We start from the raw sequence: 26434 nt of genomic DNA on the forward strand, positions 1-26434 counted from the left end.
CGAAATCACAGCCAAACGTCCCGGAGTTTGGTAGATACATCAACATTTTTCTCACAGATTATTTGAATATTTTAAGCCTTTTATGTATGAACCGTTTGTATTAAATATGAACCACTTAACAAAAAACAAGTAAAAGCGTGTAAAGTTCGGCCGGGCCGTATATCGCTTGATAAAGCTTGGCATTGAAGGTGCTTTCAATAATGTAAGACTGACGTCAATCAGGAAGGAGTTGGAGTTTCTAGGCATCAACTCTACCGTAAGAAAGTTTATTTATAATTTACTTACCAAAAGATGCATTGCAGCAGGTTTGGGATCTAAAAAGTTGGGTCGGCAGAGGAACACCTCAATGAGGTGTCTCCTCTACTTTGGAATATAGCCATTAACAATATATTTTTGTCTCTGGGAGAAAAAGGCGTAAAAGTGGTCGCGTATGCTGATGACGTGTCAATTGCGGTTAGGGGAAAGTTTCCCAGCACTCTAAGAGATATACTTCAGGAAGCTCTACGTGCAACAGCGGAGAGGGCTACGGAAATTGGTCTAGGTATAAATATGTGCAAGGCAGAAGTAGTTCTTTTCAGCAGGAGATACAAGTTGTCTACAGTGGCACCTGTCTCCATGGGAGGAGAGACTGTTCAATTTATAGAAAGCTCAAAATACCTGTGTGTTTTGCTGGACAGGAAATTGAACTTTAAAACCAACATTTTGGAAAGGGCAAGAAAGGCCACTATTGCCCTATACACCTGCAAGAAAGCCATTGGCAAAAGTTGGGGGTTTAGAATGCGTATCATGCATTGGGTACATACTGCAGTTGTCAGACATATAATGCTTTATGGTGTTGTGGTCTGATGGACGGCGCTTCAAAAGTACATCTACTGTTCAATACTCAATCGTATCCAAAGAATGACTTGGTTGTGCATCACACCCGCACTGAGGACAACACCATCTGATGCACTGAATTTAATGCTACATTTTAAGCTTCGGGACATTGTGGCAAGACAAATTGCTCCGACCACTGTCGTGAGTCTAAGGGAGCTTTTGGTCATGTGGCGGCTACGGACACCATGTTATCCTTGATACAATATTCGATATTCCAGGCAGTGTGGATATCACCCTACCTGAGCCGCTTTATGATAAAAAGTACTGTACCAATATTTCTGATAGAACCGATTGGAACTGCGATATCGCTGGTAACAAAAGTTACATAGACTTCTATACGGACGGTTCCAAACTAGACGACGAGGTGGGCTTTGGGGTGTACTCTAAAGATCCAGAACTAGTCGTATCAAAAAGGTTACCAGCCCAATGCAGTGTTTATCAAGAGATCCTTGCAATTAAGGAAGTGGTGGAATGGCTAAGGTATAATGTCATAACGACGATTGGTATAAATATCTTCCCAGATAGCCAGGCAGCCATGAAATCCCTTTAGAACGTATTTCTGAATGCAAAACCCTCCCTCGACTGTCGCAGATTTTTCAACGAGATGGCTGAACAGTTCAAAATCCACCTGTTCTGGAAGACGCTCCACAGAGATATCCTAGGGAATTGTAAAGCGGATGAGATTGCGAGACTCGTAACTACCCTACACATACCAGGGATACTGGAATGCTTGTAAGCTAAGGACCACGCCCGAAGGACAACGAATGATAGATGGTCACAAAGAGGGGGCTATGAGCATTCCAAAACTATGTGGCCTTATCTAGACTTGAAGAGATCTACCGCTTTCGTGTCAATTGCTAGAACAGGCGTCTCAGTCGTTCTGTCCATCATGGCAGATCACTGTCTAATCGAAAACATGCTGACAGACTGAAGGTTGCCAGAAACGACTTTTGCAGAAGCTGTGAGGACATCGAAGAAGAAGATACTGTAGAACACCTTCTGTGTGTCTGTCCTGCACTAGCAGTCAGATGGAGTTCCACTTTGCAAATGTAAACTGCAAATTTTGCCCATGAACATTTAACTTAGGAACAGGGGCAAACTTCTCACATATCAATGAGTGCAGTCCGATTCTAGTTTAAGCTCAATGATAAGGGACCTCCTTTTTATAGCCGAGTTCGAACGGCGTGCCGTAGTGCTACACCTCTTTGGAGAGAAGTTCTACATGGCATAGTATCTCAATAATGTTGCCAGCATTAGGAGGGGAAACCACCGCTCAACATTTTTTTCTGATGGTCTCACCAGGATTCTAACCCAGGCGCTCAGCGTCATATGCGGACATGCTAACCTCTGCATTACTGTGGCCTCCTACGGTGGCCATTTCTTAAAGAACATGTCCGATTTAGCGGATGTGAACATTCCCAAATTGTTGGGCTTTTTAAAGCGATATGGATGGTTGAACGGTAGGAACTAGAAAGCATCTTCCTTCTTTGTTCCTGTGGTATCACAATGGACGAAAACGTCTATGTGAGTCTGATGTCAGACTGCAACCTAACGTAACCCATCTCCTATATAAACCGAACTTCCATACAGTATATATATTCTTGATCGTCATGACATTTTAAGTCGAACTAGCCATGTCCGTCCGCCTATCCGTCCGTCCGTCTGTCAAAAGCACGCTTGCTTTCAAAGGAGTAAAGCTAGCCGCTTGAAATTTTGCACAAATACTTCTTATTAGTGTAGGTCGGTTAGGATTGTAAATGGGCCAAATCGGTCTTTGTTTTGATATAGCTGCCATATAAACCGATCTTGGGTCTTGAATTCTTGAGCCTCTAGAGGACGCAATTCTCGTCCGATTTGACTGAAATTTTGCACATAGTGTTTTAATATCACTTCCAACAACTGCACTAAGTATGGTTCGAATCGGTTCATAATCTGGTATAGCTGCCATATACACCGATCTTGGGTCTTGACTTCTTGAGCTTTTAGAATGCAGAATTCTTATCCAAATTGACTAAAATGTTGCACATAGTGTTTTAATATCACTTCCAACAACTGTGCAAAGTATGGTTCAAACCGGTCCATAACCTGATATAGCTGCCATATAAACCGATCTGGGGTCTTGACTTCTTCAGCCTCTAGAGGGCGCAACTCTCATCCTTATCTTCAATACCTTCCATTTGAGTCCCATATTGTCGTGATTGGTCTGAATATATGTTTTGTAGGTTTTAGGGTGGGGCGGCCCCTAGGTACCCCATCCGAAGTTTGGATGCCAAATTTTTGTTTGTAGGTTACTATAAAAAATTTCGCACACAAAATTTCGCTTAAATCGCACCACCCATCTCCATTCCAAATATCAAAACATGTAGTACCGTATTTTCACCATCTGTGAAAATTTCAAGAAAATCGGTTTAGCCGTTTCCGGGTCTATAAGGAACACACAAACAAACAAACACAAATTTATTTTTATACCCTCCACCATAGGATGGGGGTTTACTAATTTCGTCATTCTGTTTGTAACACCTCGAAATATGCGTCTAAAACCCCATAAAGTATATATATTCTTGATCGTTGGGACATTTTAAGTCGAACTAGCCATGTCCGTCCGTCCGTCTGACCGTCCGTCTGACCGTCCGTCTGTCGAAAGCACGCTTTTGAAAGAGTAGAGCTAGCCGCTTGAAATTTTGCACAAGGACTTCTTATTGGTGTAGGTCGGTTGGGATTGTAAATAGGCCAAATCGGTCCACGTTTTGATACAGCTGCCATATAAACCGATCTGGGGTCTTGAATTCTTGACTAGAGGTCCCAATTATTATCCGATTTAGCTGAAATTTTGCATGAGGTGGTTTGTTATAACTTTCAACAACTGTGCTAAGAATAGTGCAAATCGGTCCATAACCTGATATAGCTGCCATATAAACCGATATGGGGTCTTGACTTCTTGAGGCTATAAAGGGCGCAAGTATTATCCGATTTGGCTGAAATTTTGTACAACGGCTTCCCTCGTGAACTTTAACATACGTGTTGAATATGGCATGAATCGGTTTACAGCCTAATACAGCTCCCCTATAAACCAATCTCCCCATTTTACTTCTTCAGCCCCTGAAGTGCGCAATTCTTACTAGATTTGGCTGAAATTCTACTCAATGGTCTACTTCTACTATGGTCTCCAATATTCAGTTCAATTATAGTCCGAAATGAACCATAAATTGATATTGTAATTATGTTCCTTTATCCTTTGTTTTCCTAAAAAGAGATACCGTGGCAAGAGCTCGAAAAATGCGAGCCATGGTGGAGGGTACATAAGATTCGGCCCGGCCGAACCTAGCACGCTTTTATTTGTTTCTTCCTTATATGTTATATTTTCCATGGTTCCACTGAATGATGTTAATTTGCCAATAAAAGCGACCATTCCTAATTATTGAAATTTGTATACACACTGATTCTTTTAATGACTACATTTAGAAAACTAAGCCAATGTAACAAGAGATACATCATGCAAAGAATCTGAAATTATTCCTTAATTTAATACGATGACAGTGTATGACCCACCATCTAAAATTTTTTAAGGGGAGAGATCATTGTTTCTCTCGTCATGCCAAAGTTTCCTTAGTTCCAAATGAAGAAACCATAAAAATCTAAATATCATATTATTTCCTAGCTAACATCAGCGCTATTAGTTGCTCGCGAAACTCGGAGGTGTGTAGACGAAATTTTAATCCAAAAAACAAAACGCGGCCAGTGAACAAAGTAATAAAAATTATATATTTTTCATGGTGGCATCAATAGCGTATAAAAAATGAAACCTATAGTGCTGCTGGTATTATGCTTTGCAATAGTCAATTGCCAGCGTAATATTGAACCTATTCCGAAAATAAAAATAGGTGAAAAATTTTAAATTTTCTTAATTAAACATCTTTAAAAAATATCTTCCAAAATCTACATGAAAAGGGGGCATATTTTACGACTATGAATTCGAAATCGAAGAAGCTTTCATAAAAACCATTGGAGTTGTTAACGGCCTAAGTGAGGGGGAGTTTAAGTTGGAACCAGTTAGTAAACATCTAAAGGACTCTGATGGTTCCATGGTTATTGAAAAATATGGTGCGTTCGTTTAAACTGCAAAGAAATTTTTGTAAATCGTAGTGTTTTAATTGACGCGTTAATTTTTTAGCATGTGATTTGTTGGAGCTGGGTGTCGCAGCTATTTTTGGACCAAGTTCAAAGGCAAACAGCGGTAAGTGTGTGAATACAGTCTGGTGGGTGTCTCGTTTTATTTTTAGTATGACGTACAATATTCTGTGTGTCTGTGGCTGAGTGTATGTTTATGGGAAATCCGTTTCTTAATAGATATTGTGTAGTCTGCGTCATTACTATTAGATATTTTTTCTTAAGGTTGACCTACAAAACTGTCCCATAATTCCTAAAAAAAACTGCTATACAATATTTATACAAAAAATTTTAAATGTACAATAAGAAACAAATAAGGCAAGACAAAAGTCGGTTAGTGCCGACCATACAATACGCTAAGTCGGTCAGTGCCGACCATACAATACGTCCATAACCATAAGTGTTAATTGGTTATGGACGTTCGGTAGGACATCTATATGGGAACTATATTTACCGAAATTTGAACCAATTTCGACCAAAATACTAATACTATGCAAATTGAAAATTTTGCCCATGAACATTCCACTAAGGAACAGGGGAAAACTTCTCACATATCAATGAGTGCAGTCCGATTCAAGTTTAATGTCATTGATAAGGGGCGGCAGTGCGACACCTCTTTGGAGAGAAGTTGTACATGGCATAGTACCTCACAAATGTTGCCAGCATTGGGAGGGGAAAACCACCGCTGAAAATTATTTTCTGATAGTTTCGCCTGGATTTGAACCCAGGCGCTCAGCGTCATAGGTGGACATGCTAACCTCTGCGTTACGGTGGCCTCCAATGCTATTCACTATGAAAAAGTCATTGTACAAAAAAATTTTACAAATGGCTCTGGATGTGAAAATAGTGCTATACATATCAAGGGTTTTCCAGCATGAGGTATTATTCGGTAGCTGTGACTTCTGAAGCTTTTATTTAACATTTGACAAGTAGAAACTACGCCACTATTAACAAGTAAATGCCGGGCCGGGCCGAATCTTATATACCCTCCACCATGGATCACGTTTGTCAAGTTCTTTGCATGGTATCTCGTTATAGGGCAACAAATATAAATGTGTAAGAATTATGGACCGATGCGTTAATCCCATGGCACGCACCGGATTGACCCGATGGAACCCTCATCGGCAAGGGCTGCCGACTCTGTGTTCGTGTTTGGCTTTTTTCGTCATGGGAGAGGCACATCCCGGAGTGCCTTCTCCGCACGCTTCTGGTCCGTGCCAGAATTGAAATGAACCACGGACCCTGGTTCTGTTCGGTATGCCAGAACCGCCTCCATCATCGAGTGGGTACATTTCCGATCTTGTTCTGACCTCACTTCACTACGGGAGTCATATTGGATATGTCGCAAGGTGCTGTGCGAACATAGCCAGTAGTGGGCCACAAGCGTCGTTGTCGTCGCCTTCTGCGTCCTTGTCGTCGGACTATAGGACCCCCCGACTTCTCCCAGCAATATACGCATATACGCAGCGGCAGCATCCCAGCCCAAATATTGCCAGGCCAGTGCCGGGAATGTATCATTTTTATACCCACCACCGAAGGATGGAGGTATGTTCATTTTGTCTATTCTTGTTCTTATTGTTCTTATATTCTTGATCAGCGTAAAAATCTAAGACGATCTAGACATGTCCGTCCGTCTGTCCGTCTGTCTGTTGAAATCACGCTACAGTCTTTAAAAATAGATATATTGAGCTGAAATTATGCACAGATTCTTTATTTGTCCATAAGCAGATTAAGTTCGAAGATGGGCAATATCGGACTATATCTTCATTTAGCCCCCATACGGACCGATCCGCCGATTTAGGGTCTTAAGCCCATAAAAGCCACATTTATTATCCGGTTTTGCTGAAATTTTGGATAGTGAATTGTGTTAAGCCCTTTGATATCCCTCATCAATTTGGTGCAGATCGGTTTAGTTTTGGATATAGCTGCCATATAGACCGGTCTCTCCATTTCAGGTTTTGGGCCCATAAAAGGGGTATTTATTGTCCGATGTCGCCGAAATTTGGGACAGTGAGTTAAGTTAAGCCCCTCGATATAATTCTGCAATATGGCACAGATCGGTTAAGATTTGGATATAACTGCCATATAGACCGATCTCTCGATTTAAGGTTTTGGGCCCATATAAGGTGCATTTATTGTCCGACGTCGCCGAAATTCACGACAGTAAGTTAGGTTAAACCCCTCGACTTCCTTCTGCAATATGGCCCAGATCAGTCCAGATTTGAATATAGCTGCCATATAGACCGATCTCTCGATATAAGGTTTTGGGTCCATAAAAGGCGCATTTATTGTCCGATTTCGGCGATATTTGGGACAGTGAGTTGAGTTAGGTCCTTCGACTTGGCCCAAATCGGATCAGATTTGGATATAGCTGCCATATATACCGATATCTCGATTTAAAGTTTTGGTCCCATAAAAGGCGCATTTATAATCCGATTTCACTGAAATTTGACACAGTGACTTATATTAGGCTTTTCGAAATCCGTGTCGCATGTAGCTCAGATCGGTTTATTTTTAGATAAAGCTATTTAAAAGACCAATATTTTGTTATACACAATTGAACAAAAACTTGTACTTATAAGTATTTGGTCCAAATCGGAACATATTTTGATATAACCGCTATGGGACAAAAGATATAAAATTTTCACCGAATTTTGATGAAACGTGGTTTACGTATATTCCCGAGGTGGTGGGTATCTAAAGTTCGGCCGGGCCGAACGCCTTTTTACCTGTTGTCCATAAGCAGGTATAGCCCCCATATAGACCGATTCCCCGATTTAGGGTCTTAGGACCATAAAAGCCACATTTATTATCCGATTTTGTTGAAATTTGGAACAGTTAGTTGCGTTAGACCCTTCGACATCCTGCGACATATTGGCACAGATCGCTTCAGATTTGCATATAGCTGTCATATAGACCGATCCAACGATTTAGGGTCCTAGGCCCATAAAAGGCATATTTATAATCCGGTTTTGCTGAAATTTGGGAAAGTGAGTTGTGTTAGATCCTTTGACATCCTACGTCAATTTGGCTCAGATTGGTCCAGATTTGGATATAGCTGCTATATTGACCGATCCTACGATTAGGGGTTTTAGGCCCATAAAAGGCACATTTAATGTCTGAGGTCGCCGAAATTTGGGACAGTGAGTTAGCTTAAGTCCCTTGACATACTTCTGCACTATGGGACAGATCGGTCCAAATTTGGATATAGCTGACATATAGGCCGATCTCTTGTTTTTAGGTTTTGGGGCCATAAAAAGCTCATTTTTTGTCCTATGTCGCCGCAATTTGGGACAGTGAGTTGCGCTAGGCCTTCGACATTCCTTTTCAATTTCTCTCAGATCGGTCCAGATTTGGGTATAGCTGCCATATAGACCAATCTCTCGATTTAATGTTTTAGGCCCATAAAAGTCGCATTTATTTTCCGATGTTGCCGAAATTTGGGACAGAGAGTTAAGTTAAGCCCTTCTACATATTTCTGCAATTTGGTCTAGATCGTTCAAGATTTGCATATAGCTGCCATATAGACCGATATATCGATTTAAAGTCTTGGCTCCAAAAAAGGCGCATTTATAATCCGATTTAACTGAAATTTGACACATTAACTTATATTAAGCTTTTCGACATCAATTTTGTATATGGTTCAGATCGGTTAATTTTTAGAAATAGCTACTAAAATGACCAATATTTTGTTATACACAGTTGAACAATATCTTGTACTTATTAGTATTTGGTCCAAATCGGATCATATTTCGATATAACTGCTATGGGACATAAGGTATGAAATTTTCACCGGAGAGAAAGACAGATAGACAGATGAACATTGCGTAATCGAATCAGAAAGTGATTTTGCGTCGATCTTATCACTAAAACTTATCAATGGGTTTATCTTTATTCCTTCTGTGTGGTACAAAAAAATTCACTAAGTTGTAATACCCTGTACTACAGTAGTGATGTAGGCTATAAATATAGGGCAGCTTATCTGTTTTTACAGGCATAATTAAATATAAAATTCTAAACTAATTTGATTTTATTTCGATTCTAGAAAAAATGTTACACTAATGTGACACTCATACGGTGCAACATTTTGCAAATGTCGCCCTAATCCTTTCAGATGTGTTGCACATTTTATATTTCCAATTGAACATTTTCCTATAAATGCGGAATTTGAAAAGTAAAAAACAACAATAAATTAATTGAATATGTTTCAAATTCCGATTAACTTTTCATTTCCTTTAAAGAATTGCCCAGTAAATCTTCTCTTAAGTTGCATTAAGTTTTGTGAATGCCGATGTTAATTTTTATACCCACCACTATAGGATAGGGGGTAAATTCATTTAGTCATTCCGTTTGCAACACATCGAAACATCAAATCCCGACCCTACAAGGTATATATATTTCGGATCTTCGTAAAATTCTAGGACGATTTAACGATGTCCGATGTTTTGAGCAGCATTTTGGCATAGATACGTCTTTTTGATGCACGCTGGTTAAGTTCTTGAACGAGCCATTCATTCATTTGTTTATTTCTTTTATTTTGAAACATTTACAATCATTATGATTTATGGAGATTAATAGAAAATATAAATAGGTGATAAAAACAACGTTTTTCGACCTGATACATGATATTCAGTGTACACCGCTATTTAGGTAGTTGCCTATGAAATGATACCAGCTGTTTTAAGGTGCTGCAATTTCCTCCGAAGATTTGGCAAGAAATGCAACATCAATATTACAAACGAACATTACACCCGGTGGGGTTACATTGGATTGGCCAAACGAACACAAAATTTCGATTTTAATGCGACATGTCGAAAAGATGCAAGATTAGTGTCCATAATTTCCCATATTTGTATAGCCTTCACCATAGGATGAGGGTATACTAATTGCATCGTTCTGTTTGTAACACCTCGAAATATTCTTCTAAGACCCCATTAAGTATATATATTCTTGATCGTTATGATATTTCAAGTCCATCTAGTCCTGTCCGTCCGTACGTCTGTCTGTCTGTTAGTCTGTCTGTCAAAAGCACGTTAACTTTCCAACGATTAAGGCTAAGCGATGGAAAGGCCATATTACCCGATATTGGATCTTAACTTCTTGAGCCATTAGAGGGTGCAATTCATATCCGACTTGGTTGAAATTTCGATTGAGGTGTTTTTTATTATTCAAATCGGTCTATAAAAAGATATAGCTTCCATATAAACCGAACCTGGAACTTGACTTCCTGACCCTCCAGAGAGCGCAACACTTATCCGATTCTGCTCAAATTTTGCACCAGGTGTTTTATTTTTATTTCTAACATTTGTGCTTCGTATGGTCCAAATCGGTTCATAACCTGATGTAGCTCTCATATAAACCCATATGCGGTCATTACCCCTTGAGCCGCTAGAGGGGGCAATTATTATCGGATTGGCTGAAATTTGGCATGAATTGACCAACAACTGTGCCAGATATGGTTTAAATTAAATTAAACCGATCTCAGATATTGACTTCTTGAGATGCTAGAGGGCGCAATTGATATCCGATTTATCTCAAAATTTAGCATGAAGTATTTTGGTTTGACCACCAACAACTATGGTTCAAATCAGTTTATAACCTCATATAGCTCCCATATTAACCGACTTCGGATCTTGACTTTTTGAACCGCAAGATGGCGCCATTATTATCCGATTTATTGTAACTTCTAACAACTGCGCCAAGTATAGTTCAAATCGGTTCATAACCGGATCTTCCGATTTTAGGGAATCAATTTTTATACGATGTGGCTGCAAGTTTGCACAACGATTTCCACTTTGGTCTCCAACAGCCAAACCAAGTATGGCTCAAACCTGTTCATAACTTAGTACAGATCAAATAGCAAGTAATTCTTATTCATTGTTTGCCTTTTAAGGAGATATCGGCGAAAGAACTTGACAAATGCGATGGAGTGTATATATGATTCGGCCCGGCCGAACTTAGCCAGCTTTTATTTGTTGCTTACAGATTGTTATGCATAGTAATTTGCTCTATTTATCGAGTCTACATAAACCTATAGTTTTCATGTATTTTTATACCCTCCATCATAGGATGGGGGTATACTAATTTCGTCATTCTGATTGTAACTACTCGAAATATTCGTCTGAGACCCCATAAAGTATGTATATTCATGAACTTCGTAACATTTTATGTCGATCTAGCCATGTCTGTCCGTCCATCCGTCTGTCTGTCGAAAGCACGCTAACTTTCGAAGGAGTAAAGCTAGCCGCTTGAAATTTTGCACAAATACCTTTTATTAGCGTAGGTCGGCTGGGATTGTAAATGAGCCAAATCGGTCCATGTTTTGATATAGCTGGCATATAAACCGATCTTGGGTCTTGACTTCTTGAGCCTCTAGAAGGCGCAATTCTTATCCGATTGGAATGAAATTTTGCACGACGTGTTTTGTTGTGATATCCAACAACTGTGCTAAGTACGGTTCAAATCGGTCCATAACCTGATATAGCTGCCATATAAACCGATCTTGGGTCTTGACATCTTGAGCCTCTAGAGGGCGCAATTCTCGTCCGATTTGACTAAAATTTTGCACGCGCCAAGCTTGGTTCAAATCGATTCATGTTTTGATTATGCTGACATGTAAACCGATCTTGGATCTAGACTTCTAGAGCCTTTAGAGGGCGCAATTACTATCCGATCTAAGTGAAATTGTGCACGTAATGTTTTAGTATCACTTCCAACAACTGTGCTCAGTATGGTGAAACTCGGTGCATAACCTGATATAGCTGCCATATGATCGGATTTGGGGTCTTGGCTTCTTGAGCCTTTAGAGGGCGCAATTCTTATCCAATTGGGCTGAAACTTTGCAAGAAGTGGTTTGTTATGACTTCCAACAACTGTGTTAAATATGGTTTTAGTTGGTCCATAACCTCATCTTGACTTCTTGAGCCTCTAGAGGTCGCAGTTATTATCCGATTTGCCTGGAATTTTGTACAACTACTTCTCCTATGACCTTCAACATACGTGTAAATTATGGTCTGAATCGGTCTATAGCTCGATATAGCTCCCATATAAACCGATCTCCCTATTTTACTTCTTGGGTCCCTAAAGGACGCAATTCTTATTCGAATTGGCTGAAATTTTACAATGCGATCAATGGTGGAGGGTATATAAGATTCGACCCGGCCGAACTTAGCACGCTTTTACTTGTTTCCATATGTTTTGTATATTTATAGATATTGTTTCTATTCTGTCCAACGTCACCGGCGTTCCGAATCTCTTGTTTGATGCCATTAGTGAGGAAAACGAACAGCAGAAGGCTGGTCATCAGCTAACGCTAAATGTGTATCCGACCCAGCTGATATTGTCTAAGGCATATGCAGACATTGTTCATAATTTCGGATGGAAAAAGTTCAACATAGTCTACGACGCCGAAGATGGTGAGCAAATAAAAGCTTTTTTTTTGTTTTTTCCATGCAACAAATATTTATTCTTTTAATTTTTATTCTCTTCATTAGAAAATGCTCCTATGAGATTGCAAGACATTTTACAATTAAGAGATATCCACCATGAAGCTGTTCGTGTGCTAAAATTTCGTAGAGGCGATGACTATCAAGTTTTGTGGAAGGGTATTCAGGGCGATAAGAGAGTTATATTGGACTGCCCCCCTGAGTTACTGGTCGAGGTGTTGGAGGCCTCTATACCATTTGATTTGACGGGACAATTTAATGTAGGCATCGCTTAAAAAATACTTAATATTAATTTTTTATATTCCATAATTTTGCAGCATTTATTTTTGACAAATCTAGAAACACCGGCTGGAGCTTTAGAACCATTGAGGAATAACGAAACATTTACATTAAACATAACTGCAGCACGCCTGATGGGGAAGGACATGGAAAATGTAAGTTATAAAACTATAGTAACTGGTATTTGGCAAAGCGTTGGATACAGGGAGATGCGAACTTCTGCAGGGTGTGTAATGACGAGGAGGGGCTAGAACAGGTCGAGTGATCTGTTGGGGCCTGAATTAAATTGACGATAGTGAGAGTTTCTTTCCGGTTCTAACTTTTTATACCCACTACCCCTGGATGATTGGTATACTAATCTAGTCTTTCAGTTTGTAGCACCTCGAAATATTGATCTGGGATCCTATAGGGTATATCTTTTTTATCTTTTCTTGGTCGTTTCGACATTATGAGTGGATCTGGCCATGTCTGTCCTTCCGTATGTGGAAATCACCATAACGGTCAAAAGAGTGAAGCTATCTACTTTTAATTTTGCACATATACTTCTCATTGACGGCGATAGGAAACTCGGAAGATCATAAGAGATTTCCGGAAGTTCATCAGAGATTTTCGGATACCTGAGATGACACTTGAGGCCGAGAGCGAGACACTGCTGTACAGTCTTGGATTGAAGGAACTCTGGTATTGCCATCTGGGAGATCATGCTATATAATAGATGGATCAAAGCAAGAGGACAGAGTGGGCCTGGGGGTCTACACTGAGAAAAGAAGGTTTGAGATCTGTTTTCGAATGTCTGACCAAAAGAAGATCCAGCGACAGAGATCCGGGCGATCAAGGAATGCGTGAGGTTGTGTGGTGTTCACGCGAGAACGTCGAGTGTAAACATTTTTTACGGACAGTAAACTAACCGTCAGGGCAAGAGCAACCAGGACGGTAAGGTCACGAACAGTCTTAGAGAATAAGAAGGAGATTAACGCCTTCTCAGAGGATGACACGATCGGCATCGTTTGGATGCCGGGCCATAGTGATGTAAGGGGAAATGAAAAGCAGAAGAATTGGCAGTGCAGGCCGGAGGACTGCCGTCAATAAACTTGTTTAATCCGAAGTCTTTCGGGTCGACGCAGCCAGAGTTAAAAGAGTGGGCTATGAGCCGTAAAGCGACACCTCTTTGGAGAGAAGTTTTACACGGCATAGTACCTCAGAAATGTTGCCAGCATTAGGAGGGGAAAGCCAACACTGAATTTTTTTTCTGATTGTCTCGCCAGGATTTGAACCCGGGCGTTCAGCGTCATAGGCGGACATGCTAACCTCTGCGCTACGGTGGCCTCCGCATATAACAATGTAGAATAGCGAAACGGTAGGTAGGACGGCGAAAACCCCATGGGGAGATCCGAATCGTGAGAAAACGAAGCTATTACTGAAAGGAAGTAAGAAAGAGCTGAGTATAGCTTTCGGTATCATAACGGGACACATAGGACTACCAGCTCACTTATGCAAAATCTGTGCGGCAAGGTATAGGATTTGTGCATATAGGGTAGATGATGAGATGGTGGAGCATTTCTTTGTCATTGTTTGGCTTTCGAGGCAACAGACACCGGTACTTAGGTGGGGACACCATACCAAATATGAACCAACTTAGGAGCGTGGTGTTCCAATTAGGTTTTTTGTAAGTAGCACGAAATTAGTAACTTAGATTTTCTTTTTCGGGGTAACTTTTTGTACTAAGAGCGCACAAAAAGCCGACTACTGCTTAGTTGTATGTCCATATTGGACATACATCTTACCTAACCTACTTCTCATTGATGTATGTCGTTGGGAATTGCAAATGGGCCATATCGATTTAAATTTGGATAAAGCCCCCTATATAAATCGATCTCTCGAAAATACACCTTAAGCCCCTTGAGTACACAATTCTTATCCGTTTTTACTGAAATTTCGCACAATGACTTCCATTTCCAATTGTTTTGTTTGTTTCTCTTTCGAGATGAGCTTAACGATGTTAGATTTTCTTTGCAAATGGAAAATGAAAGCCGGAGATCGCAACACATACCAACCACCATGGGACGCGTTTCGTAATTTGGATAGAATTATTCATTGGCTATATTAGGTGTGAATTCTTCAATATCCGTACGTTGGTATGTTGCAGTTAAACCGAATTTACTGCGTCGCCTCTATGATATAAGTACCACATTAACCACGCTCGACAACCCTCTATTTAAGCTATACTCGTACTTTTCCCAATGCATGTATTTTTGTGTAATGACAGATTTCTTTCAACATGCGTCTGGTATTGCTGGAATCGCTCTATAACCTGGTATAGCTCCCATATAAACCGATCTTTCTATAACACTTTTAGATGGCACAGTTCTTGCCTGATTTGGCAGAATTTTTACACGACGACTTCTTCTATGACCTTCAATATACTTGTGCGTGCCAAATATGGTCTAAATCATTTCGTTACCTGATATATCTCCCATGTAAGCTGACCTTCCGATTTTACTTTTAGAGCCCCTATAGGGCGAAAACTCTATCCGCTTCTCTGAAATTTTGCATAATGACATCTAGTGTGGTGTCAAACATCCAAGCCAAGTATGGCTCGAATCGGTCCATAACCCGATATAGCTCCAATAGCATATCAATTCTTATCCTTTGTTTGCCTTTAAACAGATATCTGGGAAAGAACTTGACAAATGCGATCCATGGTGGGAATATTTAAATTTCGACTAGGAAGAACTTGGAACGCTTTTAATTGTTATACATACCATCGTAGGATGGGGGTATAATTATCTAATAATTCCGTTTGCAACATCTCGAGATATTGATCTGCGACCCTATAAATTGTATATATAAATATATTGGGTTGCCCAAAAAGTAATTGCGGATTTTTTAAAAGAAAGTAAATGCATTTTTAATAAAACTTAGAATGAACTTTAATCAAATATACGTTTTTTACACTTTTTTTCGAAAGCAAGCTAAAGGTAACAGCTGATAACTGACAGAAGAAAGAATGCAAATACAGAGTCACAAGCTGTGAAAAAAGTTGTCAACGCCGACTATATGAAAAATCCGCAATTACTTTTTGGGCAACCCAATATATTCCTGATCGCTTTGATATTCTTAGTCGATCTACCCATGTCCGTACGTCTGTGGAAATCACGATAGCTGTTGAACGCATGAAACTAACTCCTCGAAATGTTGCACCTATTCTTCTTATTTATGTAGGTCGTTGAGGATTGTACATGGGCCATATCAGTTCAGATTTGAATATAACTCCCATATAAAGGTGAAATTTTGCATAGAGACTACTGTTCTTCATTGAGACAAGTATGATATGAATCGGTCTATATACCTGATTTAACTTTTTGAGCACCAAGAAACCTCAATTTTCACTTGATTTGGATGAAATTGTGTACAAAAACTTCTGTTTCCACTTCCAACATCCGGGTTTTGAGACTACAAAATAATGCAAATTTAAATGGAGATAGCAAGGGTATATTTTAACAGAATCCTTCGTGGTGGGTACCCAATATTCGGCCCGGCCTAACTTATAACGCTTTGACTTGTTTGTTTCTTTGCCACCTCAGCTATACCATTCCATACATGTTTTTCAAAAGTTACTCAGACAAAACCATGATTTAAAATTACTACCAAAGATATTGGAATAGCATTTAAAGCAAAAAATGTTAAAACTAAAATGGCCTGCCATAAGCCAATTTTTGAGCAAATTTTATGTCTAAGCCTTTAATTTAAAAAGCTACCTACACTCGTCTGCACCCATAAATTTAAACATATACTTTTAATAGTTCCTAAATACGGAATTTGATCCAAATAACATTGATATGCCAACGAGGGAATTGCTACCGGACCTTATACACGACGCCATCATGCTTTACTTTCTGGCATTAAAGGAAATTGCCAGCCAATATATGATAGAGGAACCACCCACCTATACCTGCGACACTTTGGATTTTAATGGCGAAACACAGCGATGGCGTTTTGGCGAATATGTTAATAGAGTAATGAGACAGGTAATTACGATTCAAACTTTTGATATGTCATTTATTGTAGTTTATTGTGAGGACACACTTTCAGATTGCACCACTAAACGATACACTATTTCACCATGGTCGTATACAATTTGACGATGCTGGCTACCGAACACACTTTGAGTTGGAAATTTATGAACCCCTGGATAATTACGGACTGGCATTGTGGAACACTAATGGTCATATAAGCAGTGAACATGTCCAAACGAATATAAGCAAGAAAATTGTATATCGTGTGGCCACACGCTTGGGTGCTCCCTACTTTATGGAAAAGTATTGTGTTTTCTGTTGGCCTTGTAAGAACATTTTCTTAAGAACTTCTTGTTGCTTTGCAGAGAAGAAGCGGTAGCTGCCAATGTTACAGGCAATGGCCGTTATTATGGCTATGCTGTGGACTTAATTGACGAGATTTCAAAGGAAATGAACTTTGAATATGTGTTTGTACCAGTTGCTGGCAATGGCTATGGCAAATATAATAAGGAAACCAAACGATGGGATGGCATTATAGGAGAGCTTATTAATAATGTAAGTTATGTTGCCCAATTGAGATCTCACAATGATTTGGAATGAATAGTATTATAATTATTATTATACCCGCTACCATAGGATAGGGGTATACTAACTTTGTCATTCCGTTTGTAACACCCCGAAATAAATGTCTGTGACCCCATAAAGTATATGTAATCTGGATCGTCTCGACATTCTGAATCGATCTAGCCATGTCTGTCCGTCTATGGAAATCACTATAGCGGTCAAACGCGTAAAGCTATCCGCTTGAAATTTTGCACAAACACTTACTATTGATGTAGGTCGTTGTGGATTGCAAATGGGACAGTTTTAGATAAAGCCCCTATATAAACCTATCATCCGATTTGACTTCTTAGTCCTTACAAGCCGCAATTTTGTTCGATTTGGATGAAATTTTGCATGTAATGTTCTGTTATGATATTCAACAACTGTGCCAAGTACGGTCCAAATAGGTCTATAACCTCTAATTATTATTACAGGCAGTATAAACTGATCTCCCGATTTGACTTCTTGAGCCCCTGGAAGCCATAAGTTTCGTCCGATTTGGCTAAAATTTTGCGGCCAAATTGGTCTATAACCTGATAAAGCTCCCATATAAACCGATCTCCCGATCTGACTTCTTGAACCTTTTCAAGCCGCAACTTTTATCCGATTTGGCTAAAATTTCTCCCGATTTGACTTCTTTCGTGAGAGCTTTATCAGGTTATAGACTGATTTGGACCGTATTTGACATACTTGTTGGAAGTCATAACAGAACACTACATGCAAAATTTCAGCCATATCGGACAAAAAATGACTTCCATATAAACCCATCTCACGATTCGACTTGTTGGTCCCTTACAAGCCGCAATTTTTGTCCGATTGGGCAGAAGTATGGTTGAAATCGGTATACAACCTAATATAGCTATCATATAATCCGATCTCCCAGTTTGGCTTTTTGAGCCTCTGGAGAGCGTAATTATTACTCCTAATTTGCCTAAATTTAGGAAGTGGCGTTTTTCAATAACTGGTGTTTTAAACCCTCCACCATAGGATGGGGGAATACTAATTTCATCATTCTGTTTTTAACTCCTCGAAATATTCGTCTCAGACCCCATAAAGTATATATATTCTTGATCGTCATGACATTTTATGTCGATCTAGCCATGTCCGTCCGTATGTCTGTCGAAAGCACGCTAACTTTCGAAAAAATAAAGCTAGACGCTTGAAATTTTGTACAAATACTTATTTTAGATGTAGGTCAGTTGGGATTGTAAAGTGGCCATATCGGTCCATGTTTTGTTATAGCCATATAAACCGATCTTGGGTCTTGACTTCTTGAGCCTCTAGAGAGCCCAATTTTAGTTCGATTTGAAATTTTAGACTTGGTGTTTTGGTATGACTTCCAACAACTGTGCTGAGTTTGGTCCAAATCGGTCCATAACCTGATATAGCTGTCGCATAAACCGTTCTGGGGTCTTGACTTCTTGAGTCACTAGAGGGCGCAATTATTATCCGATTTAGCTGAAATTTTGCATGAGGTGGTTTATTATGACTTTCAACAACAGTACTAGGAATAGTTCAAACCGGTCCATAATCTGATATAAACCGATCTGGGGTCTTGACTTCTTGAGCCACTAAAGGGCGCAATTATTATCCGATTTAGCTTAAATTTTGTACACCGGCTTCTCTCATGACCTTTAACATACGTGTCGAAAATGGCATGAATTGGTTTATAGCCTAATGCAGCTCCCCTATAAACCGATCTCCCTATTTTACTTCTTCAGCCCCCAAAGTGCGCAATTCTTACTAGATTTGGCTGAAATTTTACACAATGGCTTCTTCTATGGTCTCCAATATTCAGTTTAATTATGGTCCGAAATGAACCATAACTTTATATTGTTCCAATAACATAGCAATTCTTTTCTTTATCCTTTGTTTGCCTAAAAAGAGATACTGTGGCAAGAGCTCGACAAACGCGATCCATGGTGGAGGAGGGTATATAAGATTCGGCCCGGCCGAACTTAGCACGCTTGTACTTGTTTGTATCTATCATAATAAAAAAAAACTAACTAAAATATTTTCAAAAAAAAAAAATTACAGGATGCTCACATGGGAATATGCGACTTGACAATCACACAAGCCCGCAAAGAAGTGGTGGATTTTAGTGTTCCTTTTATGACACTAGGTATAAGCATTTTAGCTTACCAGAAACCCGTGGAGAGAAAATCGTGGAGTGCATTTCTAGAGCCGTTTCAAAATGAGGTGTGGATGTATGTGATGGCATCTATTTTAGTTATTTCATTTCTGTACTTTGCCATATCCAGGTGAGTTTTGCCTACGACACAACAATGCTTAAAGACTGTATCATTTGTTTTATTTTAGAATAACTGTAGGTGATTGGGAAAACCCCCATCCTTGTAACAAAGACCCTGACACTGTTGAAAATCGTTGGAATATATCGAATAGTTTCTGGATAACCATAGGTTCCATTATGACCGCTGGCTGTGATATTTTACCAATACATCCCACAATGCGCATATTTACCACAATGTTTTGGATTTTCGCCATTATCCTTAATAACTCCTACACCGCTAACATGGCTGCCTTTTTGACCAACAGCAAAATGGAAAGTTCCGTAAATAGCATTGCCGATCTGGCCGGACAGGCGGAAATAAAATTCGGTACCATTGAGGGTGGCAGCACTTATTCTTTATTTGCCGAATCGAATGAAACAACTTATCGCTTAGCTTTTAACAGAATGCAAGGTGCAGATCCACCGGTGTATACCAAAGACAATATTGAGGGAGTAGATCGAGTGCTGAAGAACAACGGAAGCTATATGTTCTTAATGGAGACCACCACTTTGGAGTATAACACAGAAAGAAATTGTAAATTGAAAATGTTGGGTGATATATTTGGTGAGAAGCATTATGCCATAGCAGTGCCGTTTGGTATGAAGTATAGGATTCTTTTTTATTGATTACATTTGAATGAGATTTTCTTATTTCAGGAGCCGAATACCGCCATTCGTTAAATGTGGCCATTCTTAGATTGGCCGAAAAGGGTATATTACCAAACTTAAAAAAGAAATGGTGGACTAATGAAGATACACCCTGTGAGCACGAAGAACTGGCTGAGAAGGATACGCCCGATTTAACCTTTGATAATGTAAGGGGTATATTTTATACCCTCTATGTGGGTGTGTTTTTGGCCTATATCATTGGTATCATCGATTTTCTAATCTATAGCCATCAAGTGGCTGCCGAGGAGGGCCTTTCGTTTAAGGAGGCTTTTATCAAGGAAATTACGTTTGTTTTAAAATTCTGGAATAACAAGAAACCCATTTCAGCGGCTGGTAGTTCGCGTTCAGCTTCACGAATGTCAGGCGGAAGTGACAAATCGGCCAGATCATTGTCCAAGTCCAGAAAATTGTCCAAGTCAAATAAGTCTTCGAAATCTGACAAATCGGATAAATCACCAGATGCCTCTCAAGTGGAAGATGCTATGGAGAGAAAAAGTACTAAAAGTTTGAAAAGTGTGGTGATAAAACTTAAATAATTGTAGTTTTATTTGGTCCACATTCTGGAAACTTACAACAACCAGAATAAACTTTAACAAGTCTGTAAGATGTATTCGTTTCACAATATATGTTTTTTTGTATTTTTAAAGAATTTTTATTACCCTCTTACTTTTTTTCATCGTTTTGTTACAAGAACCAAAAAAATCCCAAATAAGTTCGTTTGTTACGCTGCTCTTGGTCTTAAATAATGTGCGGTTTGTGGCTTAAAACATATTTTTATGCTGGGACGAAATTTTATTTATAAATCCCTCTACGTTGCCAATGACAATGTTGTACAAAACAATAACAAGTGCGAACATACACACTTTTGGCGAAGTAACCCAACGTGGAGGGCATGTGTGACTCGAAACATATTTCTTTATGGTTGTTGTTTTTGCTTTTAAAGTGAAAAGGATAAAGAGATTCACCAAAAACACCAGGCCAGAGGTTTTAACCACAGCATTAAAACACTTTGCCATGGTGTCTTTGGGTTGATCCCCACTGTTACCAGGACAACTTATTATTTCGCAAAAGGAAGGACTTTATTAAGTTGCGAATTTTCTTTTGGAACTCTTGTGGAAAACGAACAAAAAAACGAAAGAAAATTTAATTGCCGCTGGCACCATGACGAGCGTATTGTAACTTTTATAAAGAGGAGTTAATGCAGCAGCAGTATAAAAGAAACCCCCCGCCCCATTGCATTTATCAATAAGGTCGTAACACATTTTACAGTTCGCCATGATTCTCTCCTCCCAGCAAGGGTTGTTTTATTATGGGTCCTCAAGTTTTTTTCTTTGTTTCTTTTAGTTTAGAAATTACAATCACTAAGATTCATGTGATCGGGGTAATAAATTTTAGCTAGGAAAACTATTGAGCCGTTAGTAAATTAGATTAAATAAAGTCATGTACTAAATTTTTATTTAGTTTTTTTATACCATCCACAGTAGGATGAGAGGTATACTAATTTCGTCATTCTGTTTGTAACACCTCGAAATATGCGTCTGAGACCCCATAAAATATATATAGGGTGATTTTTTTGAGGTTAGGATTTTCATGCATTAGTATTTGACAGATCACGTGGGATTTCAGACATGGTGTCAAAGAGAAAGATGCTCAGTATGCTTTGACATTTCATCATGAATAGACTTACTAACGAGCAACGCTTGCAAATCATTGAATTTTATTACCAAAATCAGTGTTCGGTTCGAAATGTGTTCATTCACCGTTCAGCGATGAGGCTCATTTCTGGTTGAATGGCTACGTAAATAAGCAAAATTGCCGCATTTGGAGTGAAGAGCAACCAGAAGCCGTTCAAGAACTGCCCATGCATCAAGAAAAATGCACTGTTTGGTGTGGTTTGTACGCTGGTGGAATCATTGGACCGTATTTTTTCAAAGATGCTGTTGGACGCAACGTTACGGTGAATGAACACATTTCGAACCGAACACTGATTTTGGTAATAAAATTCAATGATTTGCAAGCGTTGCACAGTGGGCCAAATGGCAAAAAAATTGGAAATAAGTCTACAACTTTTTATCTGTTGATTTTAGCCATACAAAATGTTCTAGACATTTGTAGAGGAGGACATAGGCTTTCAGAAAAGTGCTGTTGTTGGTCCATATCTTTAATACAGGGTGAGCTACAGGGTGTCAAAGTTGACCACTTTTGACTTCTCCAAGCTTCTGGGGGCCATAACTTTTGATCTACTCAACCGATTTACATGATTTAGGACTCTAGAGAAAGAGCTTGACAAGATCTAAAAAACTTATGCATAAAGTACCATGCCATCGTGTACTGTTAAGGAGTTATGAATTGTTTAATTTTAAAATATGAAAATTTGGCCTTGGTTTTTTTCAGTGTTTTTTAAATAACTCCGTCAATTTTAAAGCTATAAACTTCATACTTCACACAAATTATGCCAGCATATGTGTGCATAAAATACAAAAGGAATCACGTGAATATCTTTGGCGGTTTAAAAATGGCATCGTTTTCAATATGAAAAATATTTTTTTTGTCAAAAAATTGCAAAATTTTTCAAAAAAGATACTCCCATTTCCTTTAAGTTTTCGCAAACTTTGGCCATCAAAGCATTATCATTTCTTTCCATTTTCACAAAGTCGAGGTATTAAGAAAAGTTTTAAGTGCTAATTTGGCTAATTTCGATATCAAACAACACCGTTATCTTAAGACCAAAATGGCCAATTTTTTTACTAAACTTCAAAAGTTTCTCACTGGAAAAAAAGTTCCACGGGGATTTTTTCGCTTTTTTTGAACTTAAATGAAAGCTTAAAATGTTCCCAACATTTTAAGGTATGTCTCGCCATATCCTAGCCATAAATGAGATCGTAGCGATCAAAATACTGAAAAAAGTCAATTTTCAAGTAGTGCTATATTCATTGCTAAAAAACAAGTATTACGTCACATTTTATTGCAAAGATGTTAAATAAACTTTTATTTGGTAACACTTCTTCTACAAAACACAAAAAGAATCATGGAAATATCTCTATTCTATTCCATTTTATGGAACCGGCAATAAAAAAGTCAATTTTTCAAAAAAGTCGAATTTCCCAAATTTTGTTTTTGTTGTCCTAATTGCACATGACACACTATAGCCATATTTACGCAACATACCTTATCGTAAAGGAAATTTTCATACCTTTCCAACGATGTATAAAACATTTCTCAACTCGGATTCTATCTACTCTAAAATTCATTTACACTTCATTAAACTCTATATAAAAATGTCTATTTGTGAAATGGAACCTTATATGGGGCCTACACTAAAACATTGATAGATTTGCCCAGGGTTTACAATACAAATGTGTTAGAATAAAAAAAGGTCTCCTGCCAAAGTTTAAAAAAATTGGAATAAAAATATGTGTTTTAGAGCGAAAACACTTCGCATCGGCGTGCGTTTATATGTATATTAGCTACTCCCAAAATAAAAAAGCATTTTAGTTTTGTATTATTTGATTTTATTCTCTACCAAATAATCTAAGGTATCAAAATTTAAAAGCTCTTTAATTTGAATGGCATCGGGATCGTCCTTATCTATATCGTCACATATTTTTGGTAGCCATTTAGTTCTGATGCTGTATAGTACCGGATCAGACGATAACAATAAATATTGAAGTAAATCATAATTTTGGTTAAATTTGGTGCTCTTTCGGGTATTGAAAAGCCGGAACTGTTTAACATCTCTATTACGGGATTCCTGAGCTTCTTCTGTAAGTTCTCCTAACGGAAGTATGTTGTATTCCACAATTTCCTTGCCATGATGTAAGACTTTATGTACTGTCGGTGTTAAAGCTTTCCACGAATATAAATCAGATAAAATGTTTTTTGTGTCATTACTATAAGCTTCAAATTTGGTTGAATTTATCATCTTTTTGCTATTGATTACAGCCAAAATCACTTTGAATCGTCTTAGCAAGTGTTCATCAAGACCGGTTATTTTAGATGTCGATACGGGGTCCTCAAAAAACCGCCTTGCCGAGTTGCCATCATTTGTGCTTCCGTATCCGTAAAGAGGTTTATCTATTATAAGTCCCTTTTGTTTAAACTCCAACTGGATTCGATTCTTCTCTTCCTGCCTCATTTTGTGAAGATCTTGGTTGTTTCTAGCAGAGACATCGCGGTTTCCAGGGCTAGTCCGATATTTAAGGTCATACGATAAATGCAAACAATACTCCATGAATCGAATTCTACAGTGCAGGGGCGAAATACCGAAATTGAGCGCATTTTCGTTTACTAAATTTTCATCAGACTTGTCCTCGAATTGCCCATTCTTCTTGCCACAAATATTGCATCTCCAATTGGACATAACGCCAGTTAATGCGTTTGCCACCTTTCCATCGATCATAGTGAGTTGTAGTTGAAACGAAACTTTTATATTTCTTCCCAATTGGTTTATAACAATCATGGGTAATGCAGCAATTTCTTCCTTTATTTCGTTCACCAAAGATCGTGTTGTGTTCCGGTCTTCCTTTGTATACTCAAACCGAATTGGGCGACATAAATATTTTGACCCAGGTGTTCTATTTATCCATATATCTTGAAATGCATTTTCTTTCGATGATGAAGATTGGTCCTTGTACAATCTCATTCTCAATGGTACTAATGATGCCATGAAAATTGATGCGAAGTTGGTATCTATTTCTGTTTGTTGCTTATATTCGGAAAATCCAGATGATCCATCACAACCCCATTTGCTGATCAAAACCACTTCGGAATTATTACATGTGTTCAACTGTTCTTCAGTAAAATTAGAAATAATTCTAACAGCTGTATTTTCAACAAGATCAGCAAGTTTCACTCTTGCTTTTAATTCGTCCACGTATATATTTGATGGCACCATTTTCGTCCTGGTGTTGTACAATTTATGTTTTGAGGGTAAACAACCCCATCCTTTTTCACGAAGAGCCTTCCTCATTGTTGAGTATTTGTTTCTTGAGAGGCCTAGGTTCAAAATCAGGGCCAGTGCATCTTCCTCCGTGAATTCTGTAGTCGATTTTGGAGTTGGAATACTTTCTACCATTCTCTTTACCCTTTTCGGAGATGCTAATGGTAAAACATCGACAATTCGTCCAACATTTTTTGGTTGTGTTTTTAACAATGCTGTTTTGAACGTATCTTTTATTAAATTTGGCGGATGTGCCGCCAATAGTTCCTCTTGTTTTTTCTTTTTGGTTTTCTCCGTAACTTCGTCGTATGCTTTGCTAGGCCGGCCGGGAATCAGCGGTTTAATTTCAATAAGTAGATCCGATTTCAGCCACTTCTCATACATTTTGAAAAACTTGATTTTTGCGAATGAACATTCTGGCAACCTTCTCTCAAATGATTTGTAGAATTTTTCAAGTTTGTCTAAAGCGTCTTTATTTAGCCTTATTCCATATATGTGGTCCAAAGTGTAAACAAGTTCCTTAAATGACTCCGTGTATGATTTGGAATCATTTTTGATGTCCCATACAATTTTCGAAAGAGTGGAATACTTCAGTATGACTTCCATAACTTATAAATGTCCTTTACGCCTCTACAAAATATAATGAAGAAAATTTGGATTTTGTTCAAATATTTATGCAATATATTCACAATTAATGACCCATTTCAGGTATCAGACGCAATCGTAAAAAGGGGTCCAAAGTGCCTCTTTTTACTTACTCTTCTATAATTATTTACCTGGACTCGAATTTGGTTAAAAAAAATGACAATGAATTTTTTATGGGTAGGTTTTTTCACATTCATTGATACGGTGGATTTCCTGGGAATTCGACATAGCGAAACAGGTAACATTTGTCTGCATCAAATCTTAACACAAATATATATATATATGCAGGTATATTTCTAGGTTACTTTTTATTCAAAAATCATCAGCTTACATTAAAAATAGATGTAGGTACTATACAAACGCACGCCGATGCGAAGTGTTTTCGCTCTAAAACACATATTTTTATTCCAATTTTTTTAAACTTTGGCAGGAGACCTTTTTTTATTCTAACACATTTGTATTGTAAACCCTGGGCAAATCTATCAATGTTTTAGTGTAGGCCCCA

General features: G+C 38.5%; 1 protein-coding gene across 1 annotated transcript; it reads left to right on the forward strand.

Moving 5' to 3' along the window:
- The first annotated feature begins 4573 nt into the window (after positions 1-4573).
- On the forward strand, positions 4574-20932 carry LOC106091067 (glutamate receptor ionotropic, kainate 2). The gene is made up of 12 exons (XM_013257479.2): positions 4574-4757; positions 4825-4977; positions 5048-5110; positions 12255-12458; positions 12537-12748; positions 12806-12922; positions 16571-16795; positions 16860-17086; positions 17149-17338; positions 19424-19647; positions 19706-20274; positions 20334-20932. Exons 1-12 carry the CDS (start codon positions 4673-4675, stop codon positions 20879-20881), a joined length of 2817 nt encoding a protein of 938 aa, XP_013112933.2. The 5' UTR covers positions 4574-4672; the 3' UTR covers positions 20882-20932.
- The last annotated feature ends 5502 nt before the right edge of the window (positions 20933-26434 follow it).

The sequence above is a fragment of the Stomoxys calcitrans genome, chromosome 4, assembly GCF_963082655.1.
Source record: "Stomoxys calcitrans chromosome 4, idStoCalc2.1, whole genome shotgun sequence".
In the NCBI taxonomy this organism is placed as follows: Eukaryota; Metazoa; Arthropoda; class Insecta; order Diptera; family Muscidae; genus Stomoxys; species Stomoxys calcitrans.

Coding starts and splice junctions, on each gene's coding strand:
- LOC106091067 (XM_013257479.2), top strand. CDS start 4,673: ATGAAACCTATAGTGCTGCTGGTATTATGCTTTGCAATAGTCAATTGC. Junction 4,758..4,824: donor TATTCCGAAAATAAAAATAG/GTGAAAAATTTT, acceptor CTACATGAAAAG/GGGGCATATTTTACGACTAT. Junction 12,749..12,805: donor ATTTGACGGGACAATTTAAT/GTAGGCATCGCT, acceptor ATAATTTTGCAG/CATTTATTTTTGACAAATCT.